We start from the raw sequence: 27,990 nt of genomic DNA, 5'->3' as shown, positions 1-27,990 counted from the left end.
AAAACCAGAGTCCATTGTATATTTCCAACATCTTAATAGCATGGTATATGAATAATTATGAAATAGTGATTATACTAGGTGTTCACAAAAAAGTTAGCGGATCCTGCCCCACTGGTTGGGCAAACACATGCAAAGGCAAGTCAGTTGTTCACCTGAAAAACTATTCTAAAAGGAAGCAGGGGGAATTTTGTATAATATGTGTTGAGAATACCATACAACCATAGCACCAAAATAAGCGCCCTGGTCACTTAGAAAATTTAGAAAGGAGAAAACTTATTGAAACCATACACAAGTTAGGTTGGTTGTCAGAGATTGGTATAGACTGATTTAGTTCAAACGTCCATTGAAATAAAAAAAACTCTTTTGGTAATTGATACAAGGCAGTGATATACCCCTTCTATACTGCTGTGTTTTCTATAAAAATACCTGTAATTGATATGCAATAAGACATAGGAAATTATGCACTGTCATGTAAATATTTGGAGTGAGTGAGAGAGTTGGGTTTAACGCCGCTTTTAACATTATTCCAGTTATATCATGGCGTGTCAGCTTAATGTGGGAGGAAAACCCGAAGAGATGCAGGTCTCAGACGTTTACCACTTCGGTGAAACCCACGAGCACGGGTATGGTGCTGACAAACCTAGAAACATAATTGTGGCGAACCGAGATTTGAAACATAATTGGGACGCAACTCTGCACAGCAAATTGCGGCGCCTTAGACGTCTGGGCCACCCGTGCCCCCTAAATATTTGGACATTGTACTGGGCACTAATATGGATTACTTGCAGATTGATCTAAAAGTTGATCAGGGGCACTTGTTGGGGCAGGGCGCTTATTACGACAAATACGGTTTACAATGCTGTGTCAGCATAATGTGGAAGAAACCCTCATGATGATGCACTTCGTACATGTTTACCATATAAGTGAAACCCACAAGGCTCAAGGCACTGCCACTGTAGTTTAGTGGATGAATCATCAGCCCAGAGAACAGAAGGCTGGAGGTTCAATTCCCGGCCATGTCATACCAAAAGATGTTAAAAGATGGTACTTGTTGTTACCCTGGCTGACACTCAACATTAGGGGATTAAACAAGGATTGGTGGGCTCGGAGTCAGTATATGTTTAAGAAATAAACGACAAGTGGGAGTTGTTTCTCATACAATAAAACACTGCAGGGAGAATAAACCATGACTGGTGCAGCCCCAAGTGGTTTATTCTCCCTGCAGTGTTTTATTGTGATTTATTCTCCCTGCAGTCTTTTATTGCATGATAAACAACTCCCACTCATTGTATATTTTTATACAACATATCAACATTTTGTACAGCCTCTTTAAGGAAATTAATAAAATGTACAAGCTTTAAGAGTTTACTTGTATTTAAATAATGACGACTCCTTGATTACAATCCAACCTTGGCAAGTCAGACAAGTCAATTTTATTAACAGGGAGGTTACATTTGGTATTTCCTGGATATTTTCACAATTTTCACAATGATTATCTGTAACCAGTGTTCTCCCAGTACCAATTGTCACATTTCTCCCATTTTGAATTGAGTAGCCATTGTGTTTGTCTGAGTTGCCCAGCTGCATCCTAGTGGAATAACTCACTAGACACTTCGTGAAATATAACGTCGCCCAATTTACATCATCAAGTTGCGAGCGCATGTTCGAATCTCCAGAAATGACGTCATGGTAGAACAATGTTTTATCATGAAATAAACCACACATCGTTCTTCATTGTTCTTTGTGATTTATTGCGTAGCTCTCTTATATTGATAAGTAGGGTATCCATGATAAACATGGAATCTCAGTGGACTAGCATCAGCTAAAGTCTGAACTAGTACAAGCAATCACACACACACACATGCATGCATGTTACTATATAAAAGTGCCATAATCTTGAACGCAACATTAAACTCCATTTCACCTCATAAGTCTCAGGACAAATCTGGAAGTTTAAACATATGATTAGCAGACCTTGTGATGCATGGACTCACCAAGATTATGGCAGCTCAGCAATTGGGTTGACCTTGCCCCATTTATCAACGTCTGAAAGATATATGCCATAGCTGGTACATTTGTGGAGGAAATATCACTTGACCCTTTTTATTTTTGAAAACTAAAATGTACATTATGACCACAGCACAGGGTTGAATGGCGCCAAGTGTTTAGCTCACTGACACTTTCAGAGAACCCTGTGTAATAATCCTGCTATATAAGTACCAACTGATGGACATATCAAAATTACCATCCAGGGATGTTACATTTATGATTAGGTCAAGCACACAAGTGACATTAATCATCCTAATAGCAAGGTTTCTATCTGGTCCAAGAAGTTATTAACACTTTGACTATACAGAAAATCAATGGCTGGTCTGAGTAAGTGGAGGCTGGTGGGAGATGCCTCCAATAAGGCTCTAATGGCCCTCAGGGTGAGGCAGAGGAGGCGCTAAATGTCACAGTCCTCTTTCCTCACCTCCCAATCTGAGTCCCCTACTATCACCCTCACCGTAGACAAAGACTCAATGCATCTGTCCCTTAGAGAAGTGTTAGCGATCACTGACCATAGCTGGCACATTTTATTATCATTATTTTCAGTCATTTGACAGAGAAATCATTCCCTGTAGATTAGAGTCAGCCTGAAGTTGCCCTGTTCAATAACTCTCAGAGTATGTCCCCTTTGAGAGAGCCTATTAAGTCATTTGAAAGAATAAGAATTTGTCTTGGTGGTTTTCCATGTCAGATTTGGTTAAATGAGGAATATCTGTAACTCTATGTTTATTAATGTGATGATGGGAGTGTTTATTTATTTAGTTATTCATTGTTATGTCATACTTATTCAGAAACCGGATCTGGTTTGGAAACGTCTTCAGCAACCCATTCTTGCTGTAAAAGGCGACAAAAGATTTAGCCAAACCTATGGTTCATTCAGAAAACCTTATAATGTTAATCCAATGAATGTTAGGACAACCTGACATTTTCATGTGACTATAATTTGTGTGTCATTACATGACAGATTAACTATAGACATATGAAAAATCATGAGGCCTTAAACTTCCGTTGAGCAGAATATTATTGTCAGGAAGACTTTTACAGATTTTTTGATGATGGACAGTGTGTGGGTGGAGAGCCCAAGAAGACACTGACGTTTTCCCGTCGTGGAAACCCTTGATGTGTTGCTAACAGACAGGGGTCATTATTTGGGAACTGCCTCCGTGGTCTAGTGGTTAGAGAAATATGGACTGTCATGTAAATGTTTGGACCGGGCGCTAATAAAGATTACTTGCAGATTGGTCTAGAAGTTGATTACCCAGGGCTCTTGTTGTTGGAGCAGGGTGCTTAGTATGGCGAATACAGTATATCACAATGTGTCAGCATAATGTGAAACAAACGCCCATGGTGATGCACTTTGTAGATGTTTACAACATTGGTGAAACCCACAAAGCTCAAGGGACCCTTCTGTAATTTAGTAGATAGAGCGTCAGCCTGGAGAGCAGACGGCAAGTGGCTCCATTCCCGGACACACCATACCAAAAGACATTAAAGATGGTACTTGTTCTTTCCCTGCCTTTCACTCAGCATTTAAGGGATAAAACAAGGACTTGTTGGCTTGGAATCCATATACTGTGCCTGAGCGGGGTATCTATATTAAACTTTGGCATGGTATCTGCGTGTGCTAGCACGATAAAGTCAGTATTAGTGAATGCATGATGCTACATAGGAGCAATAATCTTGAACTTGCCATAAAACCCCATTTCAGCTCCCCTTTTACCTGATAATTTGAGACCTGTGAAGATCTGGAATAGAATAGTTCTTCGGCAACCCATGCTTGCCGTAAAAGGCTTGTCGTAAAAGACGACTAACTGGATCAGATGGTCAGTCTTGCTGACTTGGTTGATGCATGTCATCGTGTCACAATTGCATGGATCAATGTTCATGACGTCAATCGCTGGATTGTCTGGTCCAGACTTGATTATTTACAGACCGCTGTCATATAGCTGGAATATTGCCAAGTCCTGCGTGGAACAACAAACAAACAAACAAAACCTCACAATTTGAACAAATCTGGGATTTAAACTCCAGATCACAACTAAGGGATGCGTCTCGGGCAAGTAAATTGCACTGTCTAAAGCTACTTGACCAACATGTGCACTAGGTTGTTGCACAAAGGGCTTACACGACATGGTGTATGATGTCAGTCTAGACTTGCACAAGTCTCTAAAATAATTAATAGTATAAATCATAAGTTCAAGATTATCTAAATAATAAGAACAAGTTGTCACTATAAGAGACAAGAGTCCTTCGACATATCTAGACATGCCTATAAGGAGGATAGAATCACTTCACATCCATGGCCTTTTCTTTCAGTACAGCCTTGGAGCAAGGCTAGATGTTAGCCCTATACTCAATATGTTCCTATCTTCATTGCAGATTTGCTGTGGTCCTCCTGTGTCTTGTCCTCAGTGTTCTAGCTTCCATCAAAGACTTTGAAGCCATTCTCAGTCCCATCTGTGAATATATGGTGAGTCTCTTCCCACAGCAGGTGTTTCTGTATCCCTTACAAACATTGGACCTAGTGTAGCCATGATTGTCGGTAATAATACAATTTGATAATCAATGGAAACGTGGCAGTTTCATATGAAAAGGAAATAAAGATTCATTTACATATAAATATATAAAAATATGTATGTGCCATATTCAATTTATGGTATTGTCATAAGAAATTATGTTAATGCATATCATAGTAAATATGTGTGAGTAATATGTCATATGGTTAAATGGTTGCAATTGGAGAGACAACAGCAACATAGCAATTTAGGTCAGTGTACAAATAATAATAATAATAATAATAATAGTAGTAATAATAATAAGCCATTTATATTTAGCACATATCCACACCACTCAGAGGCTTGTTCAAAACGCTATTATTACCCCAATCACAGGATCAGTGTGCACTCAAGAATCATTCTTAGCTCCCTGGGGAGTATACAACTCAAGCTTCCTGTAAGGCCCGAGAAGGTTAATAACCACATTGCTATCTCATCCTACCGGGTACCCATTTACTGCTGGGTGAACAGAGGCACATTTCAAACAAAGTCACTTGCCCAAGGGGATGCCACATGTGTTACATGTGCTTCAGTGTGGGGCAGGACCGAAGCCAAGCTGCTGAAACATGGTCACCCATCCAAGGACTCTCCAAGACCTATGCTGCTTAACTTCACCTGATTTGTGACCTGTGCGCTGTGCACAGGACCACGTGCCACAAGCTAGCATAAGCCAAGCTAGGCTTAGGTTGAGACATGAACTCTCTGTCTCCCTCTGTCCCTCTCTCAATATGGACCAAGACGTATCTAGCCAAGGTCACATGATCAGGATTAGATCATTAACTTAAATAAAAGCAGCAAACCCTTTCTATGGTCATTAAGCAATCTCAGCATTCAGAGCCCATTGTACGATTCCAAGTATTTCTTCATCATGTATTTATTAATCCCTTTCATATAGTGGTGATACATTCCTGAAAATATAATGGCATAGTTGGTTGACACTAAAGGTAAAAGACAATTCATTTTATGCAGATATGATTAGCAAAGTAAGTTCATATAGGGTTTAACATCTGGCAGTGTAATTAATTGAAATTAAGTGATTAAAGAATAACTTACATTCTATGCATTAAGATAGCATGTTGAGAGGGTAATTTAACCTTTTAAGTATTACATTGGACAGTGGTTGTCATTATTTGGATACCATGATACCATGCTCCATCCTATAAAGCTTGGTCTCCAAGGTAACTGAATTCATATTAAATTTGAATGTCACAAAGTTGCAAGGTGTGAATGAAGATCAGCATACAATCATTCTCCTTGCATCTTGAAGTTTTCCTCAACCTTGTTCAGCTGCAGTTGCTTGTATCCTCATCAGCATCTACAGCATTGGCCTAGTGCAGGTGTGCAAGTCAAGGTCACACTGCTGTTGCTGCGATCTTTAATTGTTGCATGCCTTACACCTCACAAAGAGAACGATTAATAAGGCAAACACCATAGGTGATGAATCATTCTTGATACCTGCCTCTAAGCAAAATGGCTCTTGGTGACAGGTCTTTGCTCTCTTCATCTTGGGAGGTCTCATCTTGTCATCATCTCAGGTCCATAACCTCAAAGTAGTTTCAGCCATGTCTACTTTGCACAACAGTGAAACAATAAGTCTCTGAATCATTTTCTCCTGAGCTTTTTACATCAGTTGTGAGGAACACTTGAGATGAAAGTCTTCTTGTTGACTATTGTTGCCAGTTGACAGAACTGTAAGTTGACAGGGCAAGTGACATATGACCAGGTTAGGATCGTACAGCTGACTGTCTGTTGTGCAGGATCTGCAACCTCCATCTTCACTCTTCTGAACTTTATTGCATCCAGGGGCCCATGAAGATCCAGGGTAGAATAGGTCTTCATCAACCCATGCTTGCCATAAAAGGCAACTATGCTTGTCATAAGAGGCGACTAACTGGAACAGGTGGTCAGGCTCGCTGACTTTTTTTATGCATGCCATCGATCCCAATTGAGTGGATCGAGGCTCATGTTGTCAATCACTGGATTGTCTTGTCTGGACTCAATTATTTACAGACCGCCATCATATAGCTGGAATATTGTTGAGTGAGGCATTAAACAAAAAACAAACAAACAAATATTGCAGCCAGGCTACTGTTCTTCATGACATCGAGGATAACTTATATGCTCTAAAACCATTTGTCCTCCAACATTCATGAACCATCCCAATCTAACTGCAGCTTTGAGGTTGTACAGGGACGTGGTTGACTTAGGAGCCACCAAACACCTTCTCCACCAGAGATCACAATAATTGATATAAATGCATATCATAATATATATGCATGAGTAATAATAAATATCACATTGTTCAACAGTTGGAGAGACAACTGCAGTACAGCAATATAGATCGGTGCAGAGTTTTGCAAACATGACATAAAAAGCAACTATGTACAGTAAGAACAATGTACCAGGTAAAAAACATCATGGTAGCAGTGGTGGAGCCCCAGAGCACCTAGCCTCACCCCAGCAAGGCTGAGGGCGAGACCTGATCTCCCTGTCCATCTCTCTATATGGACCAATTTTAAGGCCTGTTGTCAGTGAACACACCATTTTGAAAATGTCTGTCACCAGTAGTGATGTCATATGGAAGTAAACATTGTTGGACGTATTTGGTACTGGAGATCATGTGACCTGTAGCCAAGGTCACATGATCAGGATTAATCATTAACATTAAAAATGTAATGACATAGTCGCCAAGCTTGTTTAGGTCATGGCCAAAAGAGAAGGGAAAAGACAAAACGCTGCCAGGTTCCAGGGCAAGTTCTAATGGCAGTTTAATCAATGATTTTAGGTCATTCAAGACAATAAGTTGACATTGCTACAGGGTAATTTAATCTTTGTATGACAAGTGTTATATTTGACAATGGTTGTCATGAATTGGATTCCAAGATATTATGTGATGATCAACAGCAAACACATTTACTCCAAGGAAATGGTATGCATATGAACTAGCCTGACATGGTTGAAGACCGAGGACAATTCTACAGCGTTTACATGCACTTTAACATAGGTCCCTCAACCTGTAGCTGACGTACATGTAAAACACACACTGCCATAAAGAGTTTCTGCAGAATAATATATAATATCCAGGATGAAGTATTATATTAAATATTCATTCCGTCTGCACGATATGCAACAACATGATTGGTTGTCATGAGCAAGGTATCAATCATCTTGTAAGCTTTTCCTTCCAGTCTGCGAAATAATCCCCTGCCTGCTAATGCATTTCTCATCCTAACAATAAAATAATAGCCAAGATCCCACTCAGTAGAAGCAGGTGACCTGGAATCGGTTCCCTTATTACTGTGTGAACTGTATTTCATCATAGAAGAGAGATCACCTCATTCCCCAGACACTTGATATCAGAACAACATGACTTCATGTGTGAATTTATGATGACGTGAATTCTACTTGAAAATTCAGACAAGACACAAATCACATTTTCACTACCCTGTCAATTCCCCATACACAGTGTCATATACTGAACACATTTTGAAAGTCAACATGTCCTTGGGGCAGTTACAACTGGATTTACATATTACAAAATTAAAGAAGTTATTGTTGACTTTTGTAGGAAAGTATTAGTTATTCAAATAAGTGAATTAAAAAAGGCATGTATGACATAATGAAATAACGAAATGAAATGAAATGCCTCCATGCATTTTTTGGAAACCAAATTGTAATTAAAGAGTTACCTCCCCTTGTTTCCATTCAAAATTTGTATGCTTGTGCAAGTTGTTAGATAAATGCCCTCTGACTGGCAGTAGTGCAGTAATCTGTTTCTTGCACAGCGAAAAATCCCCCTAAAATAGCATTGAATCAATGCATTTTCTCTATTCTCATGATCGCAGTGGTGCATTGATATATAAGACAAAGGGCATGAGTGACATCATCCAACATACTCATAAATAATGTGACCCTACACAAAAACACACATTTGTGAATTTTCAAGGCGATGATGATGATAATGCAGACTAGATAAGATGAAATGTATTAACCTACTGAATGCTGAGTTAATAATTTTCACCTTGAATAATTTACCAAATACGTACAACAATGTTTACTTTCATGTGAAGATCTGGGGTAGAATAGGCCTTCAGCAACCCATGCTTGCCATAAAAGGTGACTATGCTTGTCGTAAGAGGCGACTAACGGGATCAGGCTCGCTGACTTGGTTGATGCATGTCATCGGTCCCAAATGTGTGGATCGATGCTCATGATGTTAATCACCGGATCGTCTGGTCCAGACTCGATTATTTACAGACTGCCGTCATATAGCTGGAATATTGCTGAGTGTGGCGTTAAACAACAAACAAACAAACAAACAAAACAGTAAGTGAGTGAGTATGGTTTTATGCCACTTTTACCAATATTCCAGCAATATCCCGGCTGGGGACATCAGAAATGAGCTTCACATATAGTACCCATGTCGGGAAACGAACCGGGGTCTTCGGCGTGACAAGCCAACACTTTAACCACTAGACTACCCGACTGACCCCAATTATTTACAGACCGCTGGAATATTGCTGAGTGAGGCATTATGCAAGAAAAACACCAACAATGTTTTAATCTATCATCCATTCTACATTTTCCATGGAGTCACAAGATTTTTGTCACCTCATACATTGACTGCAACATGCACTACATACAACAGTGGATGTTTTCAACACAGATCAAGTCACAGGGAAGGAAATTGCTATGACCATGCGGAAAAAAGTTATTGTTGCATGAGACAATACAAATATCATTATGAATAAAATAAGTGCAATACTGAATACCGAGTTGAAAGGAATACTCCATGAATGGTATGATGTTAACATCTTGATTCCCCGATATGATGGTGGATGAGGTCTGCTGGAGGCTGTGTTGCTATGAGATGCAGCTGTGGTTGTTCACCGTCACAGCTGCAGAATGGTGGCAGTAGAATCTCAATCACTTCAGTAAGTTGTGGAGTAGCATGATAAATTGAATGAGTCGGCACACAAGCTTTAGGAGGCTGATGTGATAGTCTCTGCAGACCACTTCAAGACAGCTGTTACTTGCAAAATCCATGCTTAATAGACCTTTTGAGTAGACAATTTGTTTCAACACTTCAACACACTTTAAATCCATACCTACTTACATTCCAAGAACTATTGTCTTGATTGACAAATATTCGGAACATCAAATCATAATTTGGCTAAGGAAAAATAATGTTGTTTATCAGAAGCTTTTTTTAAAAATAACCGGGCTAGGCCACAATACACTGATTTTCAGATTTTCAAGCAATATTTTCTAAAAAGAGTAGGTCATATTTTAAAATACTTTGTTGTTTTTTAAACATGCTGTTCAAGGCATCTGTAGATGTTGCTGTCAGTGGTATGAGTCACATTAAAATAACCAGGTTAGCCCACAATAAATTAATCATATTTTCATCTACTTTTTAGCTCACCTGATTTTTAGCTCACAGCATGACGTCATATCTTTTCTGTCTGTGAACAGTGTGACATCATAATAGTGGTATGTTGGGTAGAACTAAAACCTTACAAGGGTTAGTATTATTTATGAGTGCCCACTTCATGTGGCTTTGCAAAGGAACTGTGCTACATGCTTTCACAAGGACCATACCACTTCAGTCATGAGTTCGGATTTTGTTACATCCTGGAAGAATAGACATAAACATATCATGTTTTCAATGTGGAGCTAGGTTAACTGTAAATGTAACTGCACTAAATTTAAATTTGAATGCCAAGGTAAAGATGTAAAATGATACTTTTCAACTTAGTGGATATTGCGTGAAATGGGGACAAATCTTTGCAGACACGACTGAAGTTGCATGAATGAAAGTTTGCATGCTTATCTTAAAGATACTTGTCAAGAATGAGTTTGAAAATTGCTCCCGTCAATTATTTTTTTACAGAGTTACAGCCCTTGATCCATGTTATTTTACTAGGTGCATAGTGTCTGCAATTGGGGCAAGATTTCTCAGAAACGACTGAAGTTGCATGAATTAAAGTTTGCATGCTAATCCAAGAGATACTTGTCAGGACTGAGTAACAAAATTAGTCCTGTCAATTATTTTTTTACAGAGTTAGAGCCCTTGATCCATGTTATTTTTCTTCTCAGAAACTACTGAAGTTAGTTTATCTGAGAGATACTTATCAAGACTGAGTTATTGTTTCCAGAGAAGGGGTCTTTGGTGTGTATTACTTTCACATCTAATCAATTTTTCTTATGACATAAAGCACCCCAAGTGGCTATCTCCTTTTAAGGCTTTATGGGTAGGGCTGGGCTGGGTAACTCGGGTACTCGGGTCGGGTGGGTCCTGAGTAGGACCCGGGTACCCACAGGACTACCCGGATCCGTGGTTAGTCACGTGACATATTGTTTAATGACAAAAACTTACAATAGCTCAATGGTTACGCTTCAAGTCGCTAATGTTCGCATTTCTTTCTGACGATGCACACATTCCTTTTGACCTTTTAGATGTTTGAGTAAAGATAAAGCTTCAGTCAACTTCAGTGAACGCATGATCTGATTGTTTGATACATGTATCTAAATAGTTTTGGCCAAGGCTGCAGTACAACAATTATCAATCAGACATTTTGTTCCCTACTTTTGAGACTTGCAGTGGGTACCCGGGCAGGGTCGGGTGATAGGGGGTCGGGTACCCGGGTAGTAGATTTGGACTCGTCCCAGCCCTATTTATAGGACCTTTTTATGGTTTATATTCACTACTATATGAACAAACAAAATTCTAATGTGCCCCATGGTGGGGGATAATGATAACGCTGTTTTCTTGTTTCTCTGTTGTTTTGGGTTGACTCAAGTTTATTCAGTGGAAATCAGGAGCTGCATTCCACAAGTCAAAAAAGTTTTTAAAAAATAAAGTAATATAAGGTCTGTATATTAACAATATTGGTAATGTTTGACGTTTAGTGTACACAATCTTCATCAGAATGGTTGGGTAATACCTAGATATTATACATTAATGCATGTTTGATAATCTCAAGTGCTCTATGTGTCAATTTAATGAAATATCTGCTTTGAAAAAAACAATTATTCTTCAAAACATATTGCTTTGGAGAATTCAACATCAAAGCACGAGAGCTGATATACAAAACTGAGTTGGGACAGACTAATTTATATTTCTTGGTGTTCAAAGAAAATGGTAATATCATTGGTTAAAGACAATTCATCTGTAAAACTTTCCTTCCAAATCAAATTAATTCATTCTTTGATGTTTATTTTCTGTGAATGTGGGCTTGGCAGGATGGAAGACCATTTGACTCCTGCTTTGATACTTTTGAGTCAATTTATTTTAGCCCATGTTTCAGTTTTATAAGCGATGGTCAGTTTTATTTCTTAATTGTTAATTGATCTGAAGATTAAAGATTGGAGTCAGTTCACAACATCAGTTCACAGGAAATGGCTGCATCAACCAATATTTCACTGTTGATCAAAGGAAATAGGTGAACACATCTCTTGGGAGATCATCTCACCTTGATTTTTTTTTAACAAAGATAAATTCTTATTACATGGAGCATTTGTGGAATAGAAGTCTAAGGTGCTGTAATTCACTTGGAAGAGTTGCATCCCTTTGCCAAGCCAGGATCCACAGATCATGGGTTCAAATCCCAAATTTGTCCTTATGATATCATCGGATTGTTATCACCAAACATATGCTTCTGTATTTCAACAAAGTCGTAAATGTTGGCAAAAATACATTATATCAGACTTTTCCCCACACCACTGAAATACTGTTCAAACACGACTCACTTAGTTCATGTCTCCGTGGTCCTCCACCATGACTGTGACATAGTTGTTTTACTAAAAGCCTAGGCAAGTCTAGATCAAACTAACCAAGTCTAGTTTGCTTGATTCCACAAACAGCAGAAGAGGAAAGGTTCTCTCGAAGAAAAACAACTATAATTATTTTAAAGAAATGTTTTCATTGATTAAGTGTTAGTCTAATGTCTGTGCTATACCCAAAAAGCTTACAGCCTCAGTACAGAGATGACAGTTCATATCAGAGATGTTATTACAAAGACATCTGCGCTGCTGTGTGTCCTCCCTACAGTGTACAAGAAACCTATCATCGTGTGTTCGAATCCTGGTAGGTCATCCTGATCATGTTACTAGGTTTGTCAGTCTATGGCCATTCTTCTGGGTTTCATCAAAGTGGTAAATATCTTTATTTAAGTCCTGCATCATTTCATCTTTTCTTCCACTTCAAGCTGACATGATATTCTATATATATAGATCTTGTGTATTTGAAGGTCTGTATAGGGATACCACTGATTAGTCAGTTTCAGAAATACATTACCAGAAATATTGGTTATGCACACACACAAAATAGTAAGATCACCATTACTGGAAACATATCAGAAGCACATATCAGGTTATCCCTAATTTGAGAACAGCATTGTCAATATTGGACCATGGTGCATTGAGGGATTGTCTGGCCACTGAAGTTACATGTTCAAATGAGATATCGAGTTATTAAGGATCAAGTTAACAAGGACTTACTGGAAGTGAGATTTGATTGCATCCTACTTCCTGCACCACCGTTATAGATTTGTTTGCAGAGACACTCATACAAATTAGTCTTGCATCATTCCTCATGTAAATCCAGATTTGCATTCATCAACAATAATAAAGAATTCCAAGTATTTCTGGCACATGGTTCTTTGTGACTGAGCGAGGTGGGGAGCTAGCCCTGTCATTCCAATTGGGGTTCCAGCCCACAGAGAGATATCAAAATAACCCAAGCTAATCAAGATGGTGGGGCCTCACTTGACCTTTGTTACTATTTCTACTTGAAGTCTTCCTCAGCCTCCTTGTAGGTTCTATTAATGGCTTGGATTGGTATTGTCTTCTTTCTTTGCCTATAAGCAGGATCGATCCCCGACTCTGGTGACACTTTGGGCTGCACTGTTTAGGTAGTGTCACCTTTTAGAATAAACTGTGTGTGCCATGAGTAAGATTAGTTGTGGGTGGGCTGGGTGATTAATTCGGCCAACTTTTGAAGAATTTGAGTTGTTTTGTATGTGGTTATACTTGGGTAGGACATGGTATGAATTAAACACGGTTGAAAATCAAGTCAGGTGATGTCATTGCCAGCATCGGTGGCAGCATCTGTAAACATCTTCTCTTCAGAAACCACTTGACCAATGAAGTTGAATCTTCATTATATAATGCTTGTTCCCACCAATGACACCAGAATTTCCTCAAGATGCTTAAATATGGCTTTCAATATATCAGAATAAAATCTGGTATATGGATAGTTATGGAGCTCAAACATATTTTATATTTATGATACTTTAAACTGTGACCTTGATTTGACCGTTGCACTTTGACAATGCTAGTTTGAGAGGGGACATGTTCTCTGAAACTTCCAGACTCAGATGTTCAACATTAATTGTCATGTATAACCATTCTTTTGATGGCTTATTGTGTTAAAATCAGTTATAAGGATTCAATTGTTAACTTTCTTTGTTAAAATATTGTAATATTTATATTTAATAAAATGTATAAATATAGTCTTAAGAACCACAAGGCTTAGAAAGCTGAACCTGGTATGCCTGATAATGACCGTCTAAAGAATACCAAGGCATCATCATAGGCTCCATTGTATTTAAGTTTTCCAATGGAACCATATTTGTTGAAAAGTAGCCTGAAAGTTTGTCACCATAACAAGGTTTGGAGGATAAAAAATCAACATAATAAATATGTTACTAGTTTTAAAAAAGACATTGAAAACAATGTTTTTGTTGCAGATTAAGAAACATTTTTGAAATGTACTTGCCAAGTACTCTGCAGTATTTACAAGAAGATGTTTAATAACAATAATGAGAGCCATGACATATCCAGGTGAAATATGGCTGCATTGGGAAAGTATAACAATTGCAATAGTACAACTCTACTGTTTATTATAATTGTAAAATGTCATTAAAAGTCCCCTGTAAATGAAGACCAATATTTAATTCTTGACATGTACAAACAATAAATGCAGGATGACAACCTGCTTCTATGTTTCATAATAAAATGTTTAATTAAAATACTAAATTGAAGCCATGAATATTCATTAGAAGCAGTGTACATCGATAAGCGTATTATCCAAGAATAGGTGACATTGTTGTGTGCAGGAGAATTCCTATATGCTTCCTATGCATATTATTTTCATGTGAGCAGATTATTAATTATTTTTTTCAATTGGTCCCAAATTGTATTGGTTGTTACTTTTTGAGAAAGAAAATCAGACTTGATCAAGTAGAAGCCAGGTGGAGGGATGAAAACATGGACAAGGATTAGAGATACAGGGGCATGTTTTTTTCATTTGATTTAAATATTCATGTTCCAAAAAGACCATGCAGTCTTTTTAAATAATGTGTCATTATAAGAAGATTGAAATGCTTGAAACATTTTGTCACTTTTATCACCATCCTCAAAGTTTGAAACTCTGACAAAACTGCACTGCTATTCTGGGGTGAATTATTTCATGTTTAATGAGTAAATATGTACAAAGAATGTTTCCAGTATTAATTAAATGTTACTGATTTCAGAATAGCAGATTACCACTATTGATAACTGTTGCCATAAGAAAAACTTTAAAAATCTATTTCCATTACACACTTTCTTGGTCCCAACTCTGCACAGGGTATATTTTGATTATTTGTTGTTTTACACAGCACTTAGCAATATACAAGCTAGATATCTGTAAATAATCAAGTCTGGATCAGACAAACCAGTGATTGACTTCATGATCATCGATCTACACAGATCAAATAGGATGACATGCATCAGCAAGCTGACCAGTGACCCGATACCTTTAGTTGCCTCTTCACACACTGTATACCAGCATCTAACTATTGAAGGACCTTCAAATTTAAAAATTTGAATTAATTTTGTTTTGTTCATTGTAATCTTATTGCCTGATTGTCAATTTCTTTTGCATTCATTTCCCAATGCAAAAGTAAGACATACTCACCAAGACTATTTTCACCACAATGGGATGTGGGGGCATCCCAGATTGCAAGTTGATTGAATTAACTTGCATCCCTCTTGTGTCCTCATGAAGTATCAATGGAACAGTTTATATTAATATAGAGCGTTCCACACCCAAACATACAGATAAAAACATACATCTATATCTGTCAACATAAATCAAGAGTTTTCTAACATGGATTCATACTGTTTGCACATTGGGTTTTTTTCAATACAAGCCTTAATGAACCAAAAAAGTATACACAGTCAATCATTAACACCTTTCTAGCTTTGATTGATTTATTAGTAAATCTGTCCCAGTTCAATTAAAATGTGCCAAAAGTAAGGCTGTTTGAGATATATATAGCATAAAAATGTCATAAAGGATTGATTTAGCACATTTATGGGATATATAAGGAATATTTTTGCATTCATGTTTATATGATGATGGTCAGTCTTCAAAGTGGATAATGGTTTTGTGGGCAGGTCAGTCAGACATTAACAACACATTCCTCAACGGTTGACTTCAGAGTTGCACCACAATCTAAATTTGAATATGTACTTTTAGTCAAACAATCCATGCCATGTCTTTCTTGATGAGCTGTCTGCTTTTCACAGAACTGACATACATCTGTGGGTGAATAAATCTTTAATCAAATCCTTCCTTTACCAGTTGATATTGATAAGAATTTCATCATGGTAAGATGGATCCATTTCATTTGAAGCCAACTTAATACAGTGTTTGTGAAGAGTTTTTCAATGAAATTACTCACGTCTCAAGTGATGGAAGAGTAAGGCTTTTAGATAGATTGAAACCAGATGGCAACAATTAAATGCTGAATATTTCAAAACAAGATACTTGTGGCTGTGAAAACAATTTAATAATGGACCCAAAGAGATGCAAATAAGAGTATGAACATTGAGATAATATTTTTATTATATTTACTTGTATCAAAAATGATCAGGTAACTGTTTCCAGGAAATATTTTGTAGCGTTTTAAGGAGTACCATGACATTTTGAAACTATTCGAATGAACATAAACATAGAAAAAACAAAGTGTACCAGTTCTACTTCTTTGAGTTTGGAATTTTGCTGAGGACAACAAAACATGGAGGAAGTTACTTGAAACTGGATCGGTGAGGATATGGTTCCATGTATTTTACATGACCTGCACTCTCCACATGCACACAATTCAACAGTACAGAAGAAAATACTTGCAGCATCCTGTTCATATTTACAGACTAAACTAAATACAGTTGCTGAAAGTCTGTGCCATTGAACTAAAAAGTGCCTCTTTGTTTAAAGAGGAATTTAACCGTTATCTCACCTACAATTCAGATGTTCAGTTCTACACAATTCAGATGTTCAGCTCGATCTCCATGATTCAGATGTTCAGTTCTATACAATTCAGATTTCAGCTTTCCATGATTCAGATGTTCAGTTCTACACAATTCAGATTTCAGCTTTCCATGATTCAGATGTTCAGTTCTACACAATTCAGATGTTCAGCTCTCCATGATTCAGATGTTCAGTTCTATACAATTCAGATTTCAGCTTTCCATGATTCAGATGTTCAGTTCTACACAATTCAGATGTTCAGCTTTCCATGATTCAGATGTTCAGTTCTACACAATTCAGATGTTCAGCTCTCCATGATTCAGATGTTCAGTTCTATACAATTCAGATTTCAGCTTTCCATGATTCAGATGTTCAGCTTTCCATGATTCAGATGTTCAGTTCTACACAATTCAGATGTTCAGCTCGATCTCCATGATTCAGATGTTCAGTTCTATACAATTCAGATTTCAGCTTTCCATGATTAAGATGTTCAGTTCTACACAATTCAGATGTTCAGCTTTCCATAATTCAGATGTTCCGATCTCCATCATTCAGATGTTCAGCTCTCCATGATTCACATGTTCAGTTCTACACAATTCAGATGTTCAGCTCTCCATGATTAAGATGTTCAGTTCTACACAATTCAGATGTTCAGCTCTCCATGATTAAGATGTTCAGTTCTACATAATTCAGATGTTCAACTCTCCATGATTAAGATGTTCAGTTCTACACAATTCAGATGTTCAGCTCTCCATGATTATGATGTTCAGTTCTACACAATTCAGATGTTCAGCTCTCAATGATTAAGATGTTCAGTTCTACACAATTCAGATGTTCAGCTCTCCATGATTAAGATGTTCAGTTCTACACAATTCAGATGTTCAGCTCTCCATGATTATGATGTTCAGTTCTACACAATTCAGATGTTCAGCACTATACAATTCAGATGTTCAGCTTTCCATGATTCAGATGTTCAGTTCTACACAATTCAGATGTTCAGTTCTACACAATTCAGATGTTCAGCTCGATCTCCATGATTCAGATGTTCAGTTCTACCACAATTAAGATGTTCAGCTCTCCATGATTCAGATGTTCAGCACTATACAAATCAGGTGTCAGCTTTCCATGATTCAGATGTTCAGTTCTACACAATTCAGATGTCCTGCTCTATTTTTATGATTCAGACATTCAGTTCTACATAACTGATGTTTCTGCCATTTTAAGCTTCATCCATCCATGGTTGTGAGGTCAGACAATAGAGGTGAGGTCCAACCTCTACATGTATGAAGCCAGTGTCCTTTATGAACAGTGTTTCCTCTAGGATCAGTCCAGTGCAACAATGAACCTCGGTTTGCTTACCTCTACCAATGATGCCTTAAATAGTTTCAAGCTGCTCGGATTCAATTTCCAAGCCGTAACAGCAGAATTTGTAAAAACTTTCATGCAGGGTCATTGTGTTTCAAGTGAAGGATATTACCTGAAACATGTTTCCTTGTATGAATAACCAACCAAACATTAATTTTACCAGTCAGTTTTATAATATGAATAATGAGAGAACTTGGAAGATTCTTTTTAATTTCCTGTCTTTCAAAATTGTCCCCAAGGCGTTTCCAAGAAAGTTCCCCAAGCATTTAGAGCAATGTAATTGTTGTAACTTCCTCGACTGGGTGAAATCCCTGATCATTAAACTGACCAACTTTTTGTTCACTCTGATGCTAACTGAATTTATAAATTGATTTTGACAACACTAGGCAGAGAATATTTTTCAACTTTGTCTCACAGGAAAAGTATAATTCGAAATCTGGTAATAAAGGATTCTCTACATATTTGAATTGAAACCTAATTTGCAAAAGCCTGCGGTAATGTTATAAACTAATGTCTTAAAAAGTTGATTTCATAAAGAGTTTCGAATAATGTGTTTTGTAATTGCTTAATGATCGATTATATATTGCAGGCAAGAGAATTTGTAATCTTTAATTAATGGCACTGTGTCTGTCATATCTGCTCCAAGAGTGACTTCCTTAACTCAAAAATTCAATAATTGTATTATTTCAGACATTTCATGACCATGGCATGATATAAAATGGTTGATTGTGGTATGTTTAGTCTGAGTATGAGGTAGATACTGTAAAACTCTTTTATTACTTGGTACACTCTATCCTCTGACATTTGTAGAAAGGACAAGGGCACTTAAGATGCATTTTGGTGTGAACAACATGTATCTATATAGTAGAGAGTCTGTCAATCTGTCATTACAGAGAGGGTACTTAGACGAAAGCACATTTAGTAAACTTGAGTCCATTATACCAACTACTGGCTTGAGTACTCTTGTACATGCAATCAGAGAGGAGGCAATGGTAGCCCAGTGTCTTTTCTATCTGCCTACAACTGGCTACACTCAGTTGACCTGCACTCAAAATCTACCTACATACAGTTAACCTAGACTCACAATCTGCCTACATACAGTTTACCTACACTCAAAGTCTGCCTACAAACAGTTTACCTACACTCAAAATATGCCTACATACAGTTTACCTACACTCAAAATATGCCTACATATAGTTTACCTACACTCAAAAGCTGCCTACATACAGTTTACCTACACTCAAAATATGCCTACATATAGTTTACCTACACTCAAAATCTGCCTACATACAGTTTACCTACACTCAAAATTTGCCTACATACAGTTTACCTACACTCAAAGTCTGCCTATATACAATTTACCTACACTCAAAATTTGCCTACATACAGTTTACCTACTCTCAAAATTTGCCTACAAACAGTTTCAAAATCTGCCTACATACAGTTTACCTACACTCAAAATCTGCCTACATACAGTTTAACTACCGTATATCGCTGTGTATAAGGCGAGTTTTTCGTACCTAAAATGAGGGGGCTAAGAAGGGGGGTCGTCTTATACACGGAGTCGAAGATCTCACATTTTTTTCCACTAGCGATGTCAACCGGCGTCCGATAGCCAGCCCAGCATTTGACAATAAAACTTCGCATTTTGTCCTAAATAACTGTTCCAATAACTATTTCCATACATAAACATGATTTGTATCTCTTTTCCTTGAATAAAGTTTAATAATTTCTGCAAATAAAGTTGAAATGACCCTCTCCTCGATGCAGATTGTCAAACCAGCTGACACGGTAAAACAATCAACATCCGTGAGTAGAGAGCCGGAAGTACCGGTAATCATTTGCATATTGCACATGTGACCTAACATGTGATAACCGGTGAAGCTGAAATCAATTCCCGCTGTTTTTACAGTTGTATTAACAAGTGTTGGAGACGGTGTGTACACGTGATTGTGGAATAAACACGCTGAATGTGAAGCAAACATAAGCCTAGTTAGTTACAACATAGTTAATTGGCGATTAAATTACTCACAATTGTCTCTTATATGTTATTACTTCATAAATGAATTTTATTTTACGGGCACCAATTTGGTGTCGTACCGTGTAAACACAAAATGGCGACGTGTGCTGGAGTTACACACGCGACCTATCATTGTAGAAAAAAAACAACGCAAGATAAACATATTTTTATTGCATATATAAGGTTTGTGTGCGCACTTGTGATGTGTGCGAAATAAGCACATTAAATCTCCAAAGTAACTAACTAACTAATTTGTGATGTCCGTGTGCGAAATACGCTACAGTCGGCAAGAGCACGTTAAATCTTCTACCGGTATATCAGTCAGACTTGTGATGTGTTTCATTCCAGGTCACCTTATACACGGAGTATAGGATTTTGGGTTGATTTTTAAGGCATGTACAGGGGGGTCGTCTTATACGTGGGGTCGCTTTATACACAGCGATATACGGTACACTTAAAATCTGACTACATACAGTTTATCTTCACTCACAATCTGCCTACATACAGTTTACCTACTCAAAATATGCCTACAGTTCTCCTAAATATGTCAGTTTACCTCACTCACAATCTGCCTACAAACAGTTTACCTACACTCAAAATCTGCCTACATACAGTTTACCTACACTCAAAATCTGCCTACATACAGTTTACCTACACTCAAAATATGCCTACATACAGTTTACCTACACTCAGAATCTGCCTACATACAGTTTACCTACACTCAAAATCTGCCTACATACAGTTTACCTACACTCAAAATCTGTCTTCACACGGATAACTTTGCACAACACCACAATCACACCAGTCACGCCAAATATCTCTGATGGGATATTTGGTGTGTATGTATATGTGTAGAAGTGTGTGGTGTGGTGTGGTGGAAGTGGAAGATCTATTCAAAAATGACAGGTATATCAGTAAATAATAATGTAAGAAGTTAACTTTGACAGTTGCTGTAACAGAGATAGAAGTCAGATCAGAAAACGTTGACATTTTGATAATTGTTGGTCTTTCTCACTTGCTCCATCCAAGAAGTTGGAAGGATTTTACTTCACTGCAAACTGAATGCTTCAAAACTGTTGAACATGTAAAACGTAATCAGTTATATTCTCCGCTTTGTGACATGTTTATTCTATTTTTTGTAGATACATTTATCAAATCAATTTCAGTTTTGAGGAAACTGCTACTCAGATAAAATAGCATATCAGTCTTGTGACCAGCCTGACATAGATCTTGTGCATTGTGAGCCAAAATGTAATAAGCAAAACTATCCAATATTTTATATGATCTGTGTTGCACGTTTGATGTTTTCTGCCAATTAAATATTAATTCTACCATGAATTTGGAAACTACTCGATTCTGATTGGTCAGTCAGGGGCTATTAAATCACAATAACGCCCCCTTTGATTGAAACAGCTGGTTTGACAGCTGCATCACCGCAGAAGCTAATATTCATCTAATAGTCCTTTTTTCAGTCATTGTCGGTAGGTATATTTAAATAATTATATCAACAATATAAGGTTACAAAATGCAAAGTTGCGGTTACTGCAATATTCAAAGAATGTGTGGCAATACATTTCATGCAGAAAACACAATAGAAATCTACAAAGTGAATGTATTTATGTTTTGGAGACAACAAAGAGCTTGGAATTGGCGATTTTCTATGTACAACTGTGATGTGATATCTTTTGTGTCATAATGAGCAATATGACGTCATAATGGTGACATTCGGTGTAGAACGAAAGCTTTCCAAGTTGCTGTGCTTATATGCTTTCAATGCCTGTCATATGTTTGAGTGAAGTATTATGGTGTAAACAAACTGCCTGGGCATATACGCCATATTTTGTTTAAAGACTGTTGGCGGCGAATCCGTAATTCACATCGACAACCCACTCAAAACACTGAACTCAACCCATGCCGCTTCACTCAATATATTTTGCTAGCACAAAAGAGTTTGAGTTTTATTTAGTCATGGTAGAATGGAGATAAACGTACTGTGTTTTCAACGTAGAGCTAGGTTACCTGTTGATTTAACCACGCTAAATTTAACATTTGAAACCTCACGCTGTGCATTCGTTTCCAAATTCAATTTAGCGAGGTTAAATCTACAGGTCACCTTGCTCTACATTGAAAACACAGTACCGGTATGTTTATCTCCTAATTATATAAGTGTTTTTAGTCGTTAGACCAATATCACTTAATGCTGCTGATGTATGTAGGAACTCATGAAACTGGAAACTTGTTGCATGTTTCTTTCAGGATACAGACACTTTGCGACCCACATTAAGTATTTCTCAGCAAAAGCTATCACCCTCTCTAGCCCCATTTATTCTCCAGAATAATTAATGCCTCAGACAGATTGGGAATGTTTTGCCATGTTAGCTGGAATATCTCAAGATTAAATGCTATATTCTACAGAACTGACTAGACAGACTGTAATTGTGGAGTGTTGATTTGTGTATTCCAGGAAGTGGTGCTGCTGGTGTGGATCGCCATGGAGTTCTGTCTACGTCTGTGGTCCTCTGGGTGTCGGTCCCGGTACCAGGGATGCATGGGTAGACTCAAGTTCATGAGAAGACCTCTCTGCTTAATAGGTGGGTCAAATGTTATCACTAGTGGTCAGACATGATATCATGTGATGTTATGTATATGATGACTTATTGTGTGCAAATTAGTTGATAAATTTATTCTTAACCCATATTTTTGTCCTGATAAATTACAACAAACTTTTCCCAAGGAAGGAATTGGTCTCCAGCAACCCATGCTTGTCGTAAGTCTCAGGCTATTAAAGGGATCTGGTGGTCAAGCTCTCTGACTTGATAATTATATACTTGTCATTATAAACCAGTTATGTAGAAAAATGCTCATGATGTCCATCACTGGATTGTCTGATCCAGAATCAATTATTTACAGACCACCTTCATGTACCGTCTTGAAGTAGCTGGAATATAGCTGAGTTCATCATTAAACAACAAACAACTGCATGTTTTTTCCAGTTAAATGATGGTTGAATAATCTATGCTGGGTCAGACGGGCTAGCGGTCAATCAGCTTTCCCAGTCATCAGGGTATACTGACACACAATGAGCCAGATCAAAGAGCCTGCATGACCACCAGATGTCCATGTTAGTCAGATCTTGTGACAAGCATAAGATACAAGGAGTCATTCCTGAAGTCACATAGTGGCCTTTAAACTTTAGGTGCTGACTGTCTCAGGAAGAGACTGACAGACTGTTGTATTGGAAAGTCATTCTGTTACTGCCCAGCCCGGTGTCTCTGATTGTTGTATTATAGATGATATTATTATTGTATTATAGATTTAAGATATTTCATGAAGGAACTGAGATTTAAGATATTTCATGAAGGAACTGACAGGCTGCTTGTTTGGTTGTAGATTTCATTCTGCTGTTGGCCAGCCTGGTGTCTGTGATTGTTGTATTATTGATGATATTATTATTGTATTATAGATTTAAGATATTTAATGAAGGAACTGAGATTAAAGATATTTCATGAGGGAACTGACAGGTTTCTTGTTTGATTGTAGATGTCATTCTGCTGCTGGCAAACCCGGTGTCTGTGATTGTTGTATTATTGATGATATTATTATTGTATTATAGATTTAAGATATTTCTTGTAGGAACTGACAGGCTGCGTGTTTGGTTGTAGATTTCATTCTGCTGTTGGCAAGCCCAGTGTCTGTGATTGTTGTATTATTGATGATATTATTATTGTATTATAGATTTAAGATATTTCTTGAAGGAACTGACAGGCTGCGTGTTTGATTGTAGATGTCATTCTGCTGCTGGCCAGCCTGGTGTCTGTGATTGTTGTATTTTAGATGATATTATTATTGTATTATAGATTTAAGATATTTCATGAAGGAACTGACAGGTTTCTTGTTTGATTGTAGATGTCATTCTGCTGCTGGCCAGCCTGGTGTCTGTGATTGTTGTATTTTAGATGATATTATTATTGTATTATAGATTTAAGATATTTCATGAAGGAACTGACAGGTTTCTTGTTTGATTGTAGATGTCATTCTGCTGCTGGCCAGCCTGGTGTCTGTGATTGTTGTATTTTAGATGATATTATTATTGTATTCTAGATTTAAGATATTTCATGAAGGAACTGACAGGTTTCTTGTTTGATTGTAGATGTCATTCTGCTGCTGGCCAGCCTGGTGTCTGTGATTGTTGTATTTTAGATGATATTATTATTGTATTATAGATTTAAGATATTTCATGTAGGAACTGACAGGTTTCTTGTTTGATTGTAGATGTCATTCTGCTGCTGGCCAGCCTGGTGTCTGTGATTGTTGTATTTTAGATGATATTATTATTGTATTATAGATTTAAGATATTTCATGAAGGAACTGACAGGTTTCTTGTTTGATTGTAGATGTCATTCTGCTGCTGGCCAGCCTGGTGTCTGTGATTGTTGTATTTTAGATGATATTATTATTGTATTATAGATTTAAGATATTTAATGAAGGAACTGAGATTAAAGATATTTCATGAGGGAACTGACAGGTTTCTTGTTTGATTGTAGATGTCATTCTGCTGCTGGCCAGCCTGGTGTCTGTGATTGTTGTATTTTAGATGATATTATTATTGTATTATAGATTTAAGATATTTCATGAAGGAACTGACAGGTTTCTTGTTTGATTGTAGATGTCATTCTGCTGCTGGCCAGCCTGGTGTCTGTGATTGTTGTATTTTAGATGATATTATTATTGTATTATAGATTTAAGATATTTCATGAAGGAACTGAGATTAAAGATATTTCATGAGGGAACTGACAGGTTTCTTGTTTGATTGTAGATGTCATTCTGCTGCTGGCAAACCCGGTGTCTGTGATTGTTGTATTATTGATGATATTATTATTGTATTATAGATTTAAGATATTTCTTGTAGGAACTGACAGGCTGCGTGTTTGGTTGTAGATTTCATTCTGCTGTTGGCAAGCCCAGTGTCTGTGATTGTTGTATTATTGATGATATTATTATTGTATTATAGATTTAAGATATTTCTTGAAGGAACTGACAGGCTGCGTGTTTGGTTGTAGATTTTATTCTGCTGTTGGCAAGCCCGGTGTCTGTGATTGTTGTATTATAGATGATATTATTATTGTATTATAGATTTAGGATATTTCTTGAAGGAACTGACAGGTTTCTTGTTTGATTGTAGATGTCATTCTGCTGCTGGCCAGCCTGGTGTCTGTGATTGTTGTATTTTAGATGATATTATTATTGTATTATAGATTTAAGATATTTCATGAAGGAACTGACAGGTTTCTTGTTTGATTGTAGATGTCATTCTGCTGCTGGCCAGCCCGGTGTCTCTGATTGTTGTATTTTAGATGATATTATTATTGTATTATAGATTTAAGATATATCATGAAGGAACTGACAGGTTTCTTGTTTGATTGTAGATGTCATTCTGCTGCTGGCCAGCCTGGTGTCTCTGATTGTTGTATTTTAGATGATATTATTATTGTATTATAGATTTAAGATATTTCATGAAGGAACTGACAGGTTTCTTGTTTGATTGTAGATGTCATTCTGCTGCTGGCCAGCCCGGTGTCTGTGATTGTTGTATTTTAGATGATATTATTATTGTATTATAGATTTAAGATATATCATGAAGGAACTGACAGGTTTCTTGTTTGATTGTAGATGTCATTCTGCTGCTGGCCAGCCTGGTGTCTCTGATTGTTGTATTTTAGATGATATTATTATTGTATTCTAGATTTAAGATATTTCATGAAGGAACTGACAGGTTTCTTGTTTGATTGTAGATGTCATTCTGCTGCTGGCCAGCCTGGTGTCTGTGATTGTTGTATTTTAGATGATATTATTATTGTATTATAGATTTAAGATATATCATGAAGGAACTGACAGGTTTCTTGTTTGATTGTAGATGTCATTCTGCTGCTGGCCAGCCTGGTGTCTCTGATTGTTGTATTTTAGATGATATTATTATTGTATTATAGATTTAAGATATTTCATGAAGGAACTGACAGGTTTCTTGTTTGATTGTAGATGTCATTCTGCTGCTGGCCAGCCTGGTGTCTGTGATTGTTGTATTTTAGATGATATTATTATTGTATTATAGATTTAAGATATTTCATGAAGGAACTGACAGGTTTCTTGTTTGATTGTAGATGTCATTCTGCTGCTGGCCAGCCTGGTGTCTGTGATTGTTGTATTTTAGATGATATTATTATTGTATTATAGATTTAAGATATATCATGAAGGAACTGACAGGTTTCTTGTTTGATTGTAGATGTCATTCTGCTGCTGGCCAGCCTGGTGTCTCTGATTGTTGTATTTTAGATGATATTATTATTGTATTCTAGATTTAAGATATTTCATGAAGGAACTGACAGGTTTCTTGTTTGATTGTAGATGTCATTCTGCTGCTGGCCAGCCTGGTGTCTGTGATTGTTGTATTTTAGATGATATTATTATTGTATTATAGATTTAAGATATATCATGAAGGAACTGACAGGTTTCTTGTTTGATTGTAGATGTCATTCTGCTGCTGGCCAGCCTGGTGTCTCTGATTGTTGTATTTTAGATGATATTATTATTGTATTATAGATTTAAGATATTTCATGAAGGAACTGACAGGTTTCTTGTTTGATTGTAGATGTAATTCTGCTGCTGGCCAGCCTGGTGTCTGTGATTGTTGTATTTTAGATGATATTATTATTGTATTCTAGATTTAAGATATTTAATGAAGGAACTGACAGGTTTCTTGTTTGATTGTAGATGTCATTCTGCTGCTGGCCAGCCCGGTGTCTGTGATTGTTGTATTTTAGATGATATTATTATTGTATTATAGATTTAAGATATTTCATGTAGGAACTGACAGGTTTCTTGTTTGATTGTAGATGTCATTCTGCTGCTGGCCAGCCTGGTGTCTGTGATTGTTGTATTTTAGATGATATTATTATTGTATTATAGATTTAAGATATTTAATGAAGGAACTGACAGGTTTCTTGTTTGATTGTAGATGTCATTCTGCTGCTGGCCAGCCCGGTGTCTCTGATTGTTGTATTTTAGATGATATTATTATTGTATTCTAGATTTAAGATATTTCATGAAGGAACTGACAGGTTTCTTGTTTGATTGTAGATGTCATTCTGCTGCTGGCCAGCCTGGTGTCTGTGATTGTTGTATTTTAGATGATATTATTATTGTATTATAGATTTAAGATATTTCATGAAGGAACTGACAGGTTTCTTGTTTGATTGTAGATGTCATTCTGCTGCTGGCCAGCCTGGTGTCTGTGATTGTTGTATTATTGATGATATTATTATTGTATTATAGATTTAAGATATTTAATGAAGGAACTGACAGGTTTCTTGTTTGATTGTAGATGTCATTCTGCTGCTGGCCAGCCTGGTGTCTGTGATTGTTGTATTTTAGATGATATTATTATTGTATTATAGATTTAAGATATTTCATGAAGGAACTGACAGGTTTCTTGTTTGATTGTAGATGTCATTCTGCTGCTGGCCAGCCTGGTGTCTGTGATTGTTGTATTTTAGATGATATTATTATTGTATTATAGATTTAAGATATTTCATGAAGGAACTGACAGGTTTCTTGTTTGATTGTAGATGTCATTCTGCTGCTGGCCAGCCTGGTGTCTGTGATTGTTGTATTATTGATGATATTATTATTGTATTATAGATTTAAGA

General features: G+C 37.0%; 1 protein-coding gene across 1 annotated transcript in view; it reads left to right on the top strand.

The window, feature by feature from the left end:
• LOC124131694 (potassium voltage-gated channel subfamily KQT member 1-like) overlaps positions 1 to 27,990 on the top strand; it is a 197,304-nt gene that overhangs the window by 107,636 nt on the left and 61,678 nt on the right. Inside the window, exons 2-3 of the mRNA XM_048393881.1 lie at positions 4,429 to 4,519; positions 22,752 to 22,878. Of these exons, the coding sequence (XP_048249838.1) occupies positions 4,429 to 4,519; positions 22,752 to 22,878 (218 nt within the window). The remainder of the gene's footprint in view (positions 1 to 4,428; positions 4,520 to 22,751; positions 22,879 to 27,990) is intronic.

This window comes from Haliotis rufescens, unplaced genomic scaffold (genome assembly GCF_023055435.1).
Source record: "Haliotis rufescens isolate VD_foot unplaced genomic scaffold, xgHalRufe1.0.p SCAF_1, whole genome shotgun sequence".
In the NCBI taxonomy this organism is placed as follows: Eukaryota; Metazoa; Mollusca; class Gastropoda; order Lepetellida; family Haliotidae; genus Haliotis; species Haliotis rufescens.
Note: the sequence above shows the minus strand (reverse complement) of the source record. Positions and strands in the feature narration are given on the sequence as shown.